Source organism: Mobula hypostoma, chromosome 3 (genome assembly GCF_963921235.1).
Source record: "Mobula hypostoma chromosome 3, sMobHyp1.1, whole genome shotgun sequence".
NCBI lineage: Eukaryota > Metazoa > Chordata > Chondrichthyes > Myliobatiformes > Myliobatidae > Mobula > Mobula hypostoma.
Genome location: NC_086099.1, coordinates 105,909,588 through 105,928,049, shown reverse-complemented (window position 1 = coordinate 105,928,049; position 18,462 = coordinate 105,909,588). Strand labels below are relative to the sequence as shown.

At 40.9% G+C, this 18,462-nt stretch overlaps 1 protein-coding gene across 6 annotated transcripts in view; it reads left to right on the top strand.

Moving 5' to 3' along the window:
• The window catches only part of pde5ab (phosphodiesterase 5A, cGMP-specific, b), a 116,826-nt gene that overhangs the window by 35,228 nt on the left and 63,136 nt on the right, over positions 1-18,462 (top strand). For all 6 annotated transcript variants that reach the window (XM_063043554.1, XM_063043555.1, XM_063043552.1 and 3 more), the window contains 3 exons: positions 1,800-1,889; positions 3,004-3,141; positions 12,638-12,705. In XM_063043554.1, coding sequence (XP_062899624.1) covers positions 1,800-1,889; positions 3,004-3,141; positions 12,638-12,705 — 296 coding nt within the window. The remainder of the gene's footprint in view (positions 1-1,799; positions 1,890-3,003; positions 3,142-12,637; positions 12,706-18,462) is intronic.

The following is an 18,462-nucleotide window of genomic DNA, read 5'->3' as shown; positions in this document are numbered from 1 at the left end:
TTTTATGTTAGTGGTGAATGTATCTGACATGGGCATCAAGGCCATCATCTCCCAGTGAGCATCGGATAGGAAAACACACCCTTGTGTCTTCTTTTCACGCATTCAACTCTACACAGCGTCATTATGAAGTAGGACACAGGGAGTACTCACCATTAATTGGGACGCTGAGAACCAGATCTGAGAGGCTGTACACCTCTGAACCACATGTATGTGCCTTACGCTGTGAGGCACACCAATGGGCCCACTCCTCACAGCTCATCAGCCATGAAGGCGCACAATGGACTCTGGAATTTCTGCAGTGCTAGTTCTGGCGGCTCACTATGAACGCAGATGTAGGTCAGTTTATTGCTGCCTGCCCTCAATGTGCTCAGTCTTATTTCTCCAACCAACTCGAGGAACTAACTTTTGGGCTCCTGCAGCGCCTACCAGTCCCTCAGGACATTGTGTCGGATTGGAGTCTACAATTTGTCTCCTGCTTCTGGCATGCCTTCTGCTCTCTCCCTTGGCGCCTCACTGGATTTGTCCTCTGGCTATTATCCCAAACCAACAGTCAGTCAGAGTGAGCCAATCAACAAGTGGAGAAGTTTCTGTGATGCTTTGCCAGCTCTAACCCATCCACATGCAAGAAGTATCTGCTCTGGGCCGAGTTGTCCCACAATCTACATACCCTCTCTGTCACAGGTATGTCACTCTTTGAAGTGCTTCGTGACTACAAACCCCCTTTGGTCCCCATGGTTTGCTGCTGCCAGATTGCTTGGAACAGGGTACGATGTGCCATCCTGGCTGCCAACAACACCTACTGCTGTCAAGCCAGCTGATGGCAGTGCCCAGCTAGACTGTTCTGGTCTGTGTCTGGCTGTCCACCCAAGATCTGTCCCAGCACACTAATTGCAGCAAGTTCTCACCCTGTTGATTGATCCCTTTAAGATTACACATCGCATCAATCCAGTCACTCACCAGCTCCAGCTGTCACTGTTGCTAGGATCACACCTACCTTCCACATGTCCTGCCTCATGCCTATTGACCATGGACCACTCAACCTACCTGAGTCTCCACCTCAAGAACCTAGGATGGTGGAAGCTTGTCCAGTGTACACAGTTCGCTGGTTCATGAATTCACAATGTTGTCAACGGGGTGCTTAGTACCTAGTGGATTGGGAAAGGTATGTCTTGGAGGAGAGGTCTTGGGTGCTGTCGAGTTTCATCTTGGATTCACTGAAGAGTTCCCCCAGACCCATCTGGATCCTCTTGTGTTGTCATGTGACAGCTGTAGGAGAGAGGGATCCTGTCAAGCCTGCAGGATCCCTCTCTCCTACAGCTGTCTTCTAGCCTCCACCCAGCCAACAGGAGTCACCTCCCACTCATTTCCAACTCATCACCTGCAGCCTATTTAAACCCAGCTCTCATCCACAGTCCTTGTTCACTCATCGAACTAGCCAGCCTCAATCAGTTGCTCCTAGCCATCAGTTACCGTGTTGTCTCTAAGTTTAGTTTCTGTTCCCTCTTGTTTTGTGGCCTCTCGTGGCTTGCTATTTTGCAGTAGATTATTAAAGTTATTGCTCAGAGCTAAATCGTCTGTACTGCTTTGTTTTTGAGTCAAGCCTCCTCCATTCCCAGACAGCTTCATGCTTTACTCCTCTGCCTAAATTCCTAAATGAATTGTTTCTTTTTCTGTATTTCAAGATTTAACTTTGACTTATTTTAATAATGCGACAAGAAGAAGTAAGATGTTGTTCTTAATATCAGTATTTTCCTGATGACAATTTCCATTGCGTGACTTTAATATTGTAAATGTTTTAGGATTTTGCTGCCTATTTGACGTTTTGTGGGATTGTCCTCCACAATGCCAAAGTGTACGAGACTTCCCGGCTTGAAAACAGACGCAATCAGGTATTACCAAGACTGAGAATACAGTTTCATATCTCAGTGTTAACATAAATACTGGGCACCAGAAATTGAATGGCACTTTCATGTAGGGGAAGAGAGGTGGCTGTAGGAGAAGTGAGTTGGGGGGAAGATTTCAGATGAATTCTTGGAGTTGATTTTGTAAGGTTCAAAATACTGGAAAAACATTTTCTCAGAAATTACCTAAAACTCCCATGAAAGGTTTGAAACTGATGCTGCCTGGTCTGCTGAGTCTTTCAGGCACAAAAGTGGCGGAGAGGTGTCTCCCAAAATTTCCTGTGTGCTCCTTACTTTCCAACATCTTACATGGGTTTTATTGTCAGAGGTGGTGATCTACAGAGAGGCAGGTTGGTGGACAAGAGGATGTGAAGTAAAATAATCATCCACTTATCTGCTTCAGTGTATGAACTGACGATGGTCTGGAGCTTAGCATCTGAATAGATGCACCATTATCAGCTCACCCTTTAACAAACTCATGAAGCTAAACTTGATGTTGGATAAATTCCAAAGAGCAAGGCACAGCTGATTGAGCAAATGCTGGGCAAAGCGCACGTAACTTCAAAATATAGAAACAGAAAAAAATTCTGGAAATACTCAGGCAGGATACATGAAAATGGGAAGCAGAGTTAATGTTTCAGATGGAAGTCCATTCATCAGAACCTGAAATGTTAACGATTTCCTTTCAAAGATTCTGGCCTCTGTTATCAGTATTTTAGCTGTATTAATGAAACTTAATTCATTTTGATTACAAAATCATAAATCTTTTAATTCAAACAAAGACATGGGAGTCCAGGGACATGGTCTAATTCGTCTTTACTTTAAGCGAGGTGCGTAGATGCACTGTGGTAGTGTAATGACGTATGCATTTTAATATATTTAAACATATAACTTGTAATTAATTATTTAAACAAACAAGAATGCTTAATCAACCAATATATACAAGATCACTAAAATATTACTGAAATATTAAATACGCAACAATTATCTTATCCAAATTCTTATTGGAAAGGAAAGGGAGAAAAATTGTTCAATTTAGGTTATTGATACAATCAAAGAAAATAGCATCTATTATTTATGTATCATGTTCTTTTTTCAAAAGGTTCTACTTGATCTTGCAACTCTGATATTTGAAGAGCAACATTCCTTGGAAGTAATTTTGAAGAAGATTGCAGCAACTATCCTTTCGTTTATACAGGCTCAGAGCTGTACCATATTCATTGTGGATGACAATTCTTCTGTAAGTGGTGCAGTATAGATGATTTAAAATTTGTCTATATTGTATGGTCCTTGTTAATAGTATGGGATAGGAATATAGGGAAGTACTAAATATTTCAGCTGTTGGATTTTCATAAATGTTCTCTCGAATCACCCCCAAGATAACTCAGACATAGGTGTATTCTCCTAATGTTGTATGATGATATCTGCAGAACATTTTTCGGGGCAGAATATTTCTATTTCACCAACATCAGGTTAAATTTGTATTTCATATATTGTTCGTGTCAGTCTCAGGAGTTTTCATCATAAGGTTGGAGGAAAGTGTGCAGACTGAGACGAGTAACACATATCCTTCATTCCTTGCAAGTGGAAGTAGTTTGCAGTTTGTGCATTGGAGATGAAAGATGGCTTGGACCCCAAATAACAATCTACAATCCCCTCATAAAATAAATGAATTTTTTTGCTTCTGGGGCAGCTGGAATCAGTCTCCATTTGTCCCCACCTATTTACTCCCTGATCCGGTAGTAGGGTTAGTTTTCACATCGTTTTGAATGGGCACACCCTATAAAGCACCCTGGAGTCTCTGGTGCCTACCATCTTGGTTCAAATGAGGAACCCATAGCTTATTACTGCATATTCGTCCAGCTCAGTCTGAAAGGTACCAGTGAATATGATGGCTGTGGGGGTACTAGGGATCATAATTCATAAATTGATTGGAAAAGAACACTGGCAGGAATGACAGCAGATCAGCAATGGCTGGAATTTCTGAAAGCAATTCAGAAGGGACAGGGTGTGTACATCCCAAAGAGGAGGTCTTCTAAAGGCAGGATGATACAACAGTGGCAGACAAGAGAAGTCAAACTCAACATAAAAGCCAAAGAAAGGGCGTATAATAGAACAAAAGTTAGAGGATTGGGAGGCTTTTAAAAGTCAAGAGAAGGCAACTAAGGTTGTCATAAAGAAGGAAAAGATGGAATACAAAGGTAAGATAGCCAATAGTATTAATCAGGATACAAAAAGTTTCTTCAAATATATAAAATGTAAAAAAGAAGTGAGAGTAGATATGGGATAACTGGAAAATGATGCTGGAGAGGTAGTAATGGGGGACAAGGAAATGACAGACAAACTGAATAGGTATTTTGCCTCAGTCTTCACTGAGGAAGCCACAAACAGTATGCCAGAAGTTCAAGAGTGTCGGAGCAGCAGTGTGAAGTTGCCATTACTTGGGAGAAGGTTCTTGGAAAACTGAAAGGTCTGATGGTAGATAGGTCACTGGGACCAGATGGTGTACACCCCAGTGTTCTGAGAGAGGTGGCTAAAGAAATTGTGGAGGAATTAATAATGATCTTTCAAGAATCAGTGGATTCTGGCATGGTTCCTTAGGACTGGAAAATTGCAAATGTCACTCCACTTCAAGAAGGGAGGAAGGAAGTTATAGGCCAGTTAGTCTCACATCAATGGTTGGGAAGATGTTGGAGTGGATTGTTAAGGATGTGGGTTTGGGAGTACGTGGAGGCACGTGATAAAATAGGCTGTATTTAGCATGGTTTCCTCAAGGGAAAGTCTTGCCTGACAAATCTATTGAAATTCTTTGAAGAAATAACATGCAGGAAAGACAAAGGAGAATTGGAAAATGTTGCGTACTTGGATCTTCAGAAAGCCTTTGACAAGATGACGCACATGAGGCTACTTAACAAGTTAAGAGCCCATGCTATTACAGGAAAGATACTAACATGTATACAACATGCAAAGAGTGGGAATAAAAGGAGCCTTTTCTGATTGACTGTCGGTGACTAGTGGTGTTCCACAGTGTCTTTGTTGGGACCAATTCTTTTCAAGTTATATGTCAATGATTTGGTTGATAGGGTTGATGACTTTGTGGCCAGGATTGTGGATGATACAAAGATAGGTAAAGGGGCAGGTGGATTTGAGGAACTAGAGAGGTTACAAAAGGACTTCGACAGCTTAGGAGAATAGGCAAAGAAGAGGCAGATGAAATGCAATGTTGGGAAGTGTATGGTCATGCTCTTTGGTAGAAGAAATAAAAGCAAAGACTATTTTCTAAATGGAGAAAAAAATTCAAAAGTTTGAGGTGTAAAGGGACTTACTATGATTATGAAAACACGCAGTCCTCTTTCATTGTCATTTAGTAATGCATGCATTTAAGAAATGATACAATATTTCCTCCGGTGTGATATCAAAAAACATAGGACAGACCAAGACTGAAAAAAACTAACAAAACCACATAATTATAACATATAGTTACAACAGTGCAACAATACCGTAACTTGATGAAAAAGTCCATGAGCACAGTAAAAGTTCAAAGTCTCTCAAATGTCCCACATCTCACGCAGACGGAGAGAAGGAAGAAAAACTCTCCCTGCCATGCCCGACCACGGTCTGACTCTGAGTCACCCGAAAACTTTGAGCTGTGATCAGCTCTCCGACACCGAATACTGAGTGCCATCTCTATCCGAACGATTCGACCTCCTTCTTGGTGGCCAACAGCAGGCAAAGCTGGGGATTTTGAGGTCTTCCCTCCGAAAGATTCCTGACCGCGCAGTAACAACAGCAGCGAATGAGCGTTTCAGAAATTTTTCCAGATGTTCCTCTGTGCTTTCACGTCTATCTTCATCAAATCAGAATTGTCCATGGCCCCTATTTAACAGATACGATATCATTTTTCATCGGAGGGCAGCGCACGCGGGGCGCACTGCTTCTCTCTCCTCCTGCCAAGGGCACTACAGTGTCCTTTGCAGGATTCCCTAAAGGTTAAATGTCAGGTTGAGATGGAGGTTCAATAGGTACATTTAATATCAGAGAAATGTATACAATATACATGCTGAAATTCTTTTTCTTCGCAAGCATCCACAAAAACAGAGGAGTGCCCCATAAAATGAATGACAGTTAAATCATAGAGCCCCAAAGCCCCCCCAGCTCCCCCCTCCCACGCACAAGCAGCAGCAAGGCAACAACCACCACCCGCCCCCCCACCCGCCAGCAAAAAGTTTTTCTTCAGGGCCTGCTTAGACACGGTGGAAGCTGCATGGCAGAACAGGTTTCAGAAAGGGTGTACATTTCCATGAAGGATTATGATGTTTGAGACAGATAGAAACCATAGAAACCATAGAAAAACTACAGCACAGAAACAGGCCTTTTGGCCCTTCTTGGCTGTGCCGAACCATTTTCTGCACATGGACCATACCCTTCCGTACACCTCCCATCCATATTTCTGTCCAATTTATTCTTAAATGTTAAAAAAGAACCCACATTTACCACTTTGTCTGGCAGCTTATTCCACACTCCCACCACTCTCTGTGTGAAGAAGCCCCCCCCCCCAATGTTCCCTTTAAACTTTTCCCCCTTTACCCTTAACCCATGTCCTCTGGTTTTTTTCTCCCCTTGCCTCAGTGGAAAAAGCCTGCTTGCATTCACTCTATCTATGCTCATCATAATTTTATGTACCTCTATCAAATCTCCTCTCATTCTTCTACGCTCCAGGAAATAAAGTCCTAACCTATTCAACCTTTCTCTGTAACTGAGTTTCTCAAGTCCCGGCAACATCCTTGTAAACCTTCTCTGCACTCTTTCAACCTTACTAATATCCTTCCTGTAATTTGGTGACCAAAACTGAACACAATACTCCAGATTCGGCCTCACCAATGCCTTATACAACCTCATCATAACATTCCAGCTCTTATACTCAGTACTTTGATTAATAAAGGCCAATGTACCAAAAGCTCTCTTTACGACCCTATCTACCTGTGACGCTACTTTTAGGGAATTTTGTATCTGTATTCCCAGATCCCTCTGTTCCACTGCACTCCTCAGTGCCTTACCATTTACCCTGTATGTTCTACCTTGGTTTGTCTTTCCAAAGTGAAATACCTCACACTTGTCTGTATTAAACTCTATCTGCCATTTTTCAGCCCATTTTTCCAGCTGGTCCAAATCCCTCTGCAAGCTTTGAAAACCTTCCTCACTGTCCACTACACCTCCAATCTTTGTATCATCAGCAAATTTGCTCATCCAATTTACCACATTATCATCTAGATCATTGATATAGTTGACAAATAACAGTGGACCCAGCACTGATCCCAGTGGCACACCATTAGTCACAGGCCTCCACTCAGAGAAGCAATCCTCTACTACCACTCTTTGGCTTCTTCCATTGAGCCAATGTCTAATCCAATTTACTACCTCTCCATGTATACCTAGCGACTGAATTTTCCTAACTAACCTCCCATGCGGGACCTTGTCAAAGGCCTTACTGAAGTCCATGTAGACAATATCCACTGCCTTCCCTTCATCCACTTTCCTGGTAACCTCCTCGAAAAACTCCAATAGATTGGTCAAACATGACCTACCACGCACAAAGCCATGTTGACGCTCCCTAGTAAGTCCCTGTCTATCCAAATACTTGTAGATTCTGTCTCTTAGTACTCCCTCCAATTACTTACCCACTACCAACGTCAAACTTACTGGCCTATAATTTCCCAGATTACTTTTCGATCCTTTTTTAAACAACGGAACAACATGAGCTATTCTCCAATCCTCCGGCACCTCACCGGTAGACACCGACATTTTAAATATATCTGCCAGGGCCCCTGCAATTTCAAAACTAGTCTCCTTCAAGGTCCGAGGGAATACCCTGTCAGGTCCTGGGGATTTATCCACTTTAATTTGCCTCAAGATAACAAGCACCTCCTCCTTTTCAATCTGTAGAGTTTCCATGATCTGACTACTTGTTTCCCTTAATTCCATAAACTTCACGCCAGTTTCCTTAGTAAATGCAGGCGCAAAAAACCCATTTAAGATCTCTCTCATTTCTTTTGGTTCCGCACATAGCCGACCACTCTGATCTTCAAGAGGACCAATTTTATCCCTTACAATCCTTTTACTCTTAATATACCTGTAAAATCTCTTTGGATTATCCTTCACTTGGACTGCCAAGGCAAACTCATGTCTTCTTTTAGCCCTCCTGAGTTCCTTCTTAAGTATTTTCTTGCACTTTTTATACTTCTCAAGCACCTTATTTACTCCCTGTTTCCTTATACATGTCATACAATTCTCTCTTCTTCTTTATCAGAATTGCAATATCCCTTGAGAACCAAGGTTCCTTATTCCTATTCACTTTGCCTCTAATCCTGACAGGAACGTACAAGCCCTGCGCTCTCAAAATTTCTCCTTTGAAGGCTTCCCACTTACTGATCACATCCTTGCCAGAGAACAACCTGTCCCAATCCATGCTTTTTAGATCCTTTCTCATTTCTTCAAATTTGGCCTTCTTCCAATTTAGAACCTCAACCCTAGGACCAGATCTATCTTTATCCATGATCAAGTTGAAACTAATGGTGTTATGATCACTGGAATCAGAGTGCTCCCCTACACACACTTCCGTCACTGGTCCTAACTCATTTCCTAATAGGAGATCTAATATTGCATCCTCTCTAGTTGGTACCTCTATATATTGATTTAGAAAACCTTTCTGAACACATTTTACAAACTCTAGCCCATCTAGACCCCTAACAGTGTGGGAGTCCCAATCAATATGTGGAAAATTAAAATCCCCTACCACCACAACTTTATGTTTCCTGCAGTTGCCTGCTATCTCTCTGCAGATTTGCTGCTCCAATTCTCCCAGATGTTTCCCAGAATAACTGATGTCAAGATTAAGGAAGGTATTTTTCTTGGTTCACAAAATGAGCAAGTCATCAATGACAGGCAATTCGAATAATTTCTAGTAGGACTGGAGAAAATCACATGGAAGGTATTCAAGGATGTTGTTGGAACTTTTCTTGGCAACTACAGAGCACCAATCTACATGCAACTAGTTGACAATGTGCTTCAAGCATACAAAGCCTTGAAATGCAACATGTCACAAAAGATTCATTTTCTGCATTCCCACTTAGATTTCTTCCCTGCAAATCTTGGTGCTGTCAGTGATTAGCACGGTGAAAGGTTTCACCAGGATCAGGGCAACTGGAATCCATCAATGCTGGCTGATTATTGTTGGACACTTAAGCGAGAAGCCTCAGACACTGAGTAGAAACAAAAACCATCAACAAAAGTTTTTTAGCTTAGTTGAACCATTGCAAAGCACCAGCACCATTATGCAATTAAACACATTATATTCAATAAAAGTTAATTTCTTGTTTCTCTGAATTCTGGTGTGATAGAAGTAGTCTGAAATTATATTTGAGTTTAGCTTCAAGTCGTCTATCATAAACAAAAAAAAACTGCGGAAGCAACATTTTAGAAAAAATTTCTTAACCAGTGTTAACTGCTTTCAAATCACCTTGGCAAATAAATACTTAGGTTTATTGCTGTTTTTTCAGCACAGTGTACAAGAAAAATAATATTTTGTTCCAGACTGCAATACCGTAACAGTCATATCCTTGGCAAGTCATAGTAGTTTTGGATCTTGATGTAATTAGTAAGTATACTACTATATAAAAAATAAATTCCATCTGATGTTTCAAAACATATTGTTTCAAAATTAAGTCAGCTCAATTCTTTGTCTTCCATTTTCCTGATCCTGACACAAACAAAAAATAGGCTCTAAATCCAAACTTACTAAATCAACATAACATATAACAAAAATTAATACAGATACCCAAGACGGTTTGCATCTTTTGTTTCAATTTTGTAACTTAACTTCTGATAAAGCATAAGGAAATTTTACATACCTGTAAGATAAATCTCTATTCTGCAAGAATTTAGTTTACTTGGTGGGGTAGATATCAGGGATTATGAACAAGATGGAATTGGAACATTTGGGTGTCTGAGGCTGGAACTAGGAAAGTCATTGTGGAAACAACTTCGGTCTAATTTCCCCAACTCTTTGCAGAATGTTGCACAATAGTAAGATTCCCTGCATGACTGAGGCAATAATCATTTGAAGTTTTCAAAGATTTCAAGGATACATTTAACGTCGGAGAAGTGTATACAATATATATCCTTAAATTCTTTTTCTTCGCAACCATCCATGAAAACAGAGTGCCTCAAAGAACGAATGAGAGTTAAACGATGGAACCCCAAAGCCCCCCCAGCTCCATGTGTAAGCAGCAGCAAAGCAACGATCCTCTCTCTGTCACCAGCAAAAAAAATCTGCGCCCCAAGCACTCAAGTGTGCAGCAAAGCATCAATAAAGTCACAGACTTGCAGTACCCCAAAGACTACTCGTTCACCCAATAATTCGACATACCACAGACACTCTCTCTCTCCCTAATAAGAGAAAAAGAGGTGTCTCCATCTCACAGTGAGAGGGGAGACATAACAAACAACTCGCTGATTTACAATGTTGAAAGTCTGTTGCGTCGCTTTTTCCAAGCTCTGTGCCCAAAGAACTCAGGTCTCTGGACACACAGCCAGCAGCCAGCTTGCTGCTTTCGATCTTTCGTCTCCCACGACACACTGATTTCCTGCAGAGGCACAGATCTCAAGTCTGCCTGCCTCCAGAGCCACGAAATCCCGGAACCCTGAAAGCGCACTAGTCTTCTAGGTCATGTCCTTGGTATATCGAATAGTGGCCAGTCGTGAGACCCCAAGAGAGTGGGTCCCATTCCCGCAAAGAACCAAAGTCAGTGTGTAACTCCAGGTCACGGTCTTCAAAAGAACTCTGAAAGGGAAAAATAGAGATATTAAAGATAGAAATAGAGCTGTTTCCAAAGATACAAGCAAAGGAGCCGTTGTTAAGCGCCATCGTCCTCCTAAGCTCCACCTCCACCTTCAGGAAAGAACCAGTGAAGAGATCTAAAATCTTCTGGGAATGTTCATTATGACTTTTCTCAGTAGGGAATTACTAGCAATATATGATCAAATTTTTTAGGTTGATATTAGTTTTGAAAGGGGAAATCATTGGCCTGATGGTAAAAAATAGGAAGTCAAGTTAATCAGGCCACTCTACTGAAAAAACAGCATAGACAAGGTCAAGTATGCCATCTCCTCCTGTCCTCTACTGTATGATATATGTTCTACATTGTAAATGATAAAAGTATGTCATATCTAGCATTGATGATTTTTCAGACGTTGCCCATTTTTAAGGTTAGCAAATTGAGGGATGACAGTCTGAGAGAATAGAAGATTCTCAATTATGCATCCAATGACAGTTTTCAGGGTAAAAATGGCAGAAGAGTGTTGTAATTTTGACCACTTCTTATATCTCCTTGACTATGTATCTCAGTTCACCCCTCATTCCATAATCCCTTGTCAATCAACAAAAGAAACAGCTTGTAGCCTTGCTGTTCTATACAGTATAAGGGCGACATTTCACTGCTGCAAATTCATAGATCTATTAAAAGAAAAGTGAATATTCAAATATAATGACATTCATAAATTAGTCACACTGTCAGTGAGGGAAGCTGTTCAACCTTCTGTTTAGACTGACCAACATGAGCATATTCAATAGAACTATTCTTCAACAAAGAATTGGAACAGAATGGGAATTGGATGTCAGTGGTTACATATTGTCAACTTCTTTTGGACGTTTGTTTCAGTTCAGTTATCAAAATAGGATTTGAAAGAACAACTCAATGAATAATAAATTTGAAAAGGAAAAAAACTAGATTTAACAAACAATTACAAAATTACTAATATTTTGGCATGTTGCATAGAGCAAACTTGCTATTTAGGGAAGTATTTTAAAACCATAATTTGAATAAAATTTAGATGACAGATAACTGGAATAATTTGTTGGAATGAACGATCTCTATCTTTAATGATGCTGTTGTTTACCATAGAGATTTATAATTACATTATTTAGTAGCTAATGTAAGTGAACAGAAAACACAGGTGGAACTAAAGGAGTGAATAACAGGAAAAATATCAGTTATCCCAAACAATTATGAGATGGCTTAATAAACTGACACATCTTAAATGTAGATCTAGCATATATACTGTAGGTGGTAAAGTTCTTAACAGATGTTTTGAAAACAAATTAAGGTTGTGTTGTTCCATTTTAACAAACATTAGCATGTTTCTTAGAATTTCTTTTACACTATTATTAGAAAAAGATATTAAATATGAAAGACATAAAAACATTTTGACAGCAATTTATGATTTGTACAGTAATTTTATTAGCTCTATCCATATCACAGCATTATTACAGCTTTATTCATATGAATTTGTTTAATTATTTTGACTGATCTGATGGATTAATTGACCATTGAGTGTCTTTTAAAAATAATCAGGTTACTGCCATGGCAACAATATTATTTAGCTTTAACAAAGAAACATGAATATCTAGTATGCATTAACACATATGAAGTGTAGGGCTGTGCAAAATTCTCACGATATATTTAGACTGCAGTGGAATATTTGGCAGAACATTATTACTTTTGTTTTTCCTCTCTGACAGTGTTTGAAATTTCCTTTAAAATTAAATTCTGCTGCTAGAGACAGTCAGCTCTTAGTGACTGGAGCTTGGTTAGATTTTGAAACATCTGATGACTGAAATCTTACTAGATTAATCCCTTTGCTACATTGCAATAAACTGTGTGGTTTAATTGCATTTTCAGGACTCATTTTCCAGTGTCTTTCACATGAATTCAACAGAGCTAGAAGATCCAGCAGAGTTCCAGAGGAGGTAAGGTATTGTCTCATGAATCATCATTCCTTGAAGCATAGAAACTGGGTTAGAAATGATGAACTTTGCTTTCACAATAAAAACAGTGCAACTTTTATCCAATTACACATGCTGCATTTAAAACATAAATCTGATTTCTTTTTCACTCTGTAAATACCCTGGGGAAATTCATTAAAGGAACCAATAAGTATACTTTGTTATTTGACTAGATAAATCCCAGTATCTGACATAACGTCTTTCAGTATTTTTAAACAAGTAGAAGAAACAATAGTCAACTCTCAAATTAGTCTTTGCAAAACATATGTGTATACAGTACCTTGAAAAAGTATTCAGCCCCCAACCCTTTGTTCACATAAATGAGTATTACAACCTGCAATTTTGATCAATTTAACTGAGAATTTTTATTTGTGGATCACGTGCTCCTTTTTCTCAACAGAGCCCCAAAACAGGGCAAGTTGTAAGGCATTAATAACTAAAAATTCAAAAATGAAAATGTTAGCTACTACTACTATGTCAACTCAGGCCTAGGGGGCCAGCGTCGGGCACGATGACGGACTCTACACTTCTCATCAGTGTGTTTAGTTCATCTACATCGTCATGATATTAAAATGTCAGCAATTCAAAAGTATTCATCCCCCTTTGCTCGTAACTTAGTTGAACAACCTCTCGCAGCTATTACAGCTAGTAGTCTTTTTGGATAAGTCTCTATTAGCTTTGTACAATGTGATGAATCAAGATTTGCCCATTCCTCCTTGCAAAATTGCTTATGTTGTGCGAGGTTAGTTGGGGAGCAGTGATGGACAGCAGTCTTGAGGTCTTGCCAGAGATGTTTGATTGGGTTAATGTCAGGTCTCTGACTGGGCCACATAAATTTTCTTCATTAGAAGCCACTCCATGTTCACTCTGGCAGTGTGCTTTGGGTCATTGTCCTACTGAGAGACAAACTTTCTCCTCAGTTTAAGCTTTCTAGCAGAGGCTAGCAGGTTTTTATCCAGGATCTCTCTGTATTTAGTTGTATTTATCTTCCCATCTTTCCTGAGCAGATTTCCATTTCCTGCTGCTGAAAGGCATCCCCATGACATGATGCTACTTCCACCATAATTTACAGTAGGGATGGTGTTACCTGACTGATCTTTACAGTACCTTCTAAGTGACGATTTACAAAAGTCTTTATGGGCAAGGATATGCTTTTCTTTTCAGCCAGGACTTCTTTCTTGTCTCTCTTCCATTACTACCCTTTTTGTGTGGGGCCTCATAAATTGTGGAGCCATGAACTGCATCTCCCAATTGCAGCCACTGACTTCTGCAGCTCGCACAGAGTAACTGTTAACAACACAGTAGCCTCTCTTACAAGTGCCGTTTTTCTTCAGTGACTAAGTTTACTGGGTCATCCTGACCTGGCCAGTACTGTGGTTTCGTATTTTTTCCACTTTTTCATGATAGACCGCACTGAGCTCTGACATATGTTCAGTGCCTTAGAGATGGTCTTGTACTCTTCCCCAGATTTGTGCTTCCCTTATTATCATTTCCCTGACTTGCCTTGAATGTTCTTTTATCTTCATTTTGGTCTGGTCTGTTGAAAATCGACTATTATTGTAAGACCTAATGGAGAGAGGAGGTATTTATTCAGCTAATCCTCCAATGCTCAACATCAACAAATTGGGTGCATTGGAAAGGTAATATACAGTATTGCACCTAAGGAAAGTTAGCAAAGGAGGTGAATACTTCTCAGCCTCACCATTTTGGTTTTTAATTTTTAGTAAATTGTTAGCTCAAGAAAGTCTGCAGATGCTGGAAATCCAAAGCAGCACACACAAAATGATGAGGTATCTATGGACATGAATAAACTGTTGACATTTTGGGCTGAGACACCTCTTCAGGACTGAGAAGGAAGGGGGAAAATGCCAGAATAAAAAGGAGGGGAGAGGGGAAGGAGGTTAGCTAGAAGTCATAGAATCTAATAGGAGGGAAGAGTGGACCATAGAAGGAAGGGAAGACATAGAGGACCCAGGAGGAAGTAACTGGCAGGTGAGAAAGGGTAAAATGTCATGGGGGGAATGGGGGGTGGGAAGGAATTTGTGTACCAGAGGGAGATATTGACATTCGTGCCATCAGGTTAGAGGCTACTGGACGGAATATAAGATGTTGCTCCTCCACCCTGAGAGTGGCCTCATCTTGGAACAAGCGGAGGTCATGGCCTGACACATCAGAATGGGAATTAACTGTAGGCCACCGGGAGGCAGCGGTCCCCCAGTTTATGGTGGGTCTCATCAGTGTACAGGAGAGCACTAGACACAATAGATGACCCCAGTAGATTTGCAGGTGAAGTCTTGCGTCACCTGGAAGGACTGCTTGGGGCCCTGAATAGACTTGAGGGAGGAAGTATATGGATAGGTGTAGATTTAGGCTGCTTGGAGAGATAAATGTCGGGTGGGAGATTAATGGGAGGGGATGAATAGACAAAGGGAATCATGGAGGGAGCAATCCCTGTGTAAAGTGGAAAATGGTGGGGGAGGTAAAGTTACATTCAGTGGTAGGATTCCGTTGGGGAAGCGCAAGTTGTGGAGGATTGTGTGTTGGATGCAGAGGCTGATCGGGTGGTGGGTAAGGACAAGAGGAATTCTTAAGCAGCAGGAAGATGGGGTAAGCACTTGGCTTCACCTATCACCTTCTAGCTAGCCTCCTTCCCCCTCCCCTAGCTATTTATTCTGGCGTCTTTCCCCTTCCTTTTCAGTCCTGAAGAAGCATCTCATCATGAAATGTCGACTGTTTATTCATTTCCGTAGATGCTGACTGACGTGCTGACTTCCTCCAGCATTTTGTGTGTGTTGCCTTAGTAAATTGTTGACAGGTTTTGGAATTTTTCTTTTGATTTGACATGACACACAATATTTTGTAGATTAGCTCCAAAATTCTACCTCAATATCTTTTGAATTTAGAAAATGAGATTGTAAAATGTGAAAATAATTATGGGGGTTGAATACTTTTTCAAGGTACTGTAAATACATAAGACAGCTTATATACATAGATTGATTGTCCGTCCGTAAATTGCACAGGAGAGTTTGTACATAAGGTGACTGACAGGAAGTGATAAGGTAGTGGTGGTTGGAAATGTGGAGGAGTGGGTTTATGAGTGGAGCAGTCGATCAGCCTTACTGCTTGGGGAGAGTAACCTTTGAGTCTGTCAGTCCTGGCGCGCATGCTGCATAGCCTCCTCCCTGATGGGAGTGGGCCAAACAATCAATGAGCAGGGAGGGTGGGATTCTTCATGCCATTACTTTTCTTACAAAACTTCTAAATATACTTCATCTGAAATCTGTAGCCTTTAATTTTCCCTTTAAGTAAGATACTTTTGAACTGTCTTAACGAGTCAGAGACTTTACAGTCTTCTGAAGTATTCTCTTAGAATACCTCCCAATAATGTTCCCACAACTGATGTCAGAGTCACTGCCCTATAATTTCCTGGTTTCTGTTTAGAGCCTTTTTTATACAGCAGAACAACATTGGCTATCCTCCAATCCTTTGGTACCTCTCCTGTCACTAAGGATATTTTAAATATCTCTGCTAGAGCCCCGGCAATCGGTGTACTTGCCTTTCATAGGGTCCAATGGAACACCTTGTCAGGCCCTGGGGATTTATCCACCCCTCCTCTTCTGTTAACTGTACAGGATCCATGAAGTTGATGCCACTTTGCTCACTGCTATAGGCTCTATGTCTGTCTCCTAAGTAAATACAGATGCAAAGAATTCACTTAAGGTCTCTCCCAGCTATTTTGACTCCACATATGGATTACTGTTCTGGTCTTCCAGAAGACAAATTTTGTCGCTTGCAATCCTTTTGCTTTTAACATATCTGTAGAATTCTCCTTCACTTTGTCTGCTGGAGCAACTTCATGCATTTTTTTAGCTTTCCTGATTTCTTTCTTAAATGTTCTCTTGCATTTCTTAAACTCCATAAGCAGCTCATTTGTTCCTACTTGCCTAAATCTGCTATGCACCTCCTTTTTCTCTTAACCAGGGCCTCAATATCTCTTAAAAAACCAAGGTTCCCTACAGTTATTATCCTTACTTTTTATTGTGACAGGCACATACAAGCTTTGTCCTCTCAAAATTTTGTTTGTGAATGCTTCCCATTACCAAGTACACCTTTGCCAGAAAGCAGCCTGACCCAATCCAGATCATTCCTGATACCATCAAAATTGGCCTTTCTCCAATTTAGAATTTCAACCCATGGGCCAGACCTATCTTTTTGCATATTTACTTTGAAACTAACAGTGCTATGGTCATTGGATATAAAGTATTCCGCTACACAAAGTTCTGTCTCCTGCCCTGTCTTATTCCCTAATAGCATCTCCAGTATCACATACTCCCTCCTTGGGACTTCTATGTACTGATGAAGGGATTCTTCCTGAATACATTTGACAAACTCTATCCTGTCTAGTAATTTTATAGCATAGGATTGCACAGTTTCATCGGTACAGTTGAAAGAGAAGGAGGAGGGGAGAATGCCAGCGTGACTGAAACACTGGGGAATGAGACTTCCTCTACCCAGCATATCGTTAGCAAATACGCAGTCCCTGGAGAACAAGACTGAGATTGCTGTATCACAGGGAAATGAGAAATTGCTGCATTCTATGTTTGACAGAGACATGCTCACTCCTGACATACCGGATACATTGGTAAGACCCGGGGGCTTCTTGATGCAACTAATGGACTGGTCTGCTGATTGGGAGAAGGCAAAAGGTGGGGGTCTATGTTTCATGATGCTTGGACGCAGTGGTCTTGTCGCACTCTTCTTCCCTAGAACTGGAAAATTAAGTACCAAAAGTTGTACATACAAATGGTCCTGACTACAGTTCACATACCAACAAAGGCCGATGTTAAGCAGGCACTCGAGGCACTGAGTGCCATCATCAGCAAACAAGAAACAGCCTGCTCCAGCACCTTTCAGCAAATTGTCAAGGACTTCAATCAGGCATGTTTGAAGAAATTTCTGCCCAATTATCATCAACATATCACATGCAGTACCAGGGATCTCAACACACTCAACCACTGCTATACTACCAGAAAGAATACCTAGCGTTCGATCCCTAGACTGGTTTTGGGAAATCTGATTGATAATTTGGCTGCCTACATATAGGCAGAGGCTAAAGAGCACAGCTACGGAAATAAGTACACCAAAGGGGCGGTCACAGGAGGCAGAGGAGAAGCTATAGGATTGCTTCAAGTCAGTGGACTATGCCATGTTCAGGGACTCATCAGAGATCTGAATAGTACACCACATTTGTTGTGGACTTTATAAGAGTAGTCGTAGATGAGTGTGGCCCCACAACTTATTTAGAGTCTTACCCAATCAAAAGCCCTGGATGAACCAAGAGATCCATAATCTGCACAGGGCCAGATCAGTGGCATTCAGGTCTGGCGACCAAGTAAAATACAATAGTTCCAGCTATGATCTCTGGAAAGCCAACTCAGGTACAAAGTGGCAATTCCAGACCAACTTGAATCAGTGAAGGATGCTCAACAGTTGTGGCAGGGCTTGAATGTTATCATCTTCTACAAAGTGAACTCAAACAACATAGATGACAACGAGGCTTCACTCCCAGTTGAGCTCAATGCCTTTTATGCTTGCTTTCTCCTTCACAAACTCCCATAGTCCCCGATGACACTATGATTTCAGACTGTGAGGCGGATGTGAGAACATCCTTCAGGAGGGCGAAACCAAGAAAATCACCTGGCCCATATGGGGTTCCTGGCT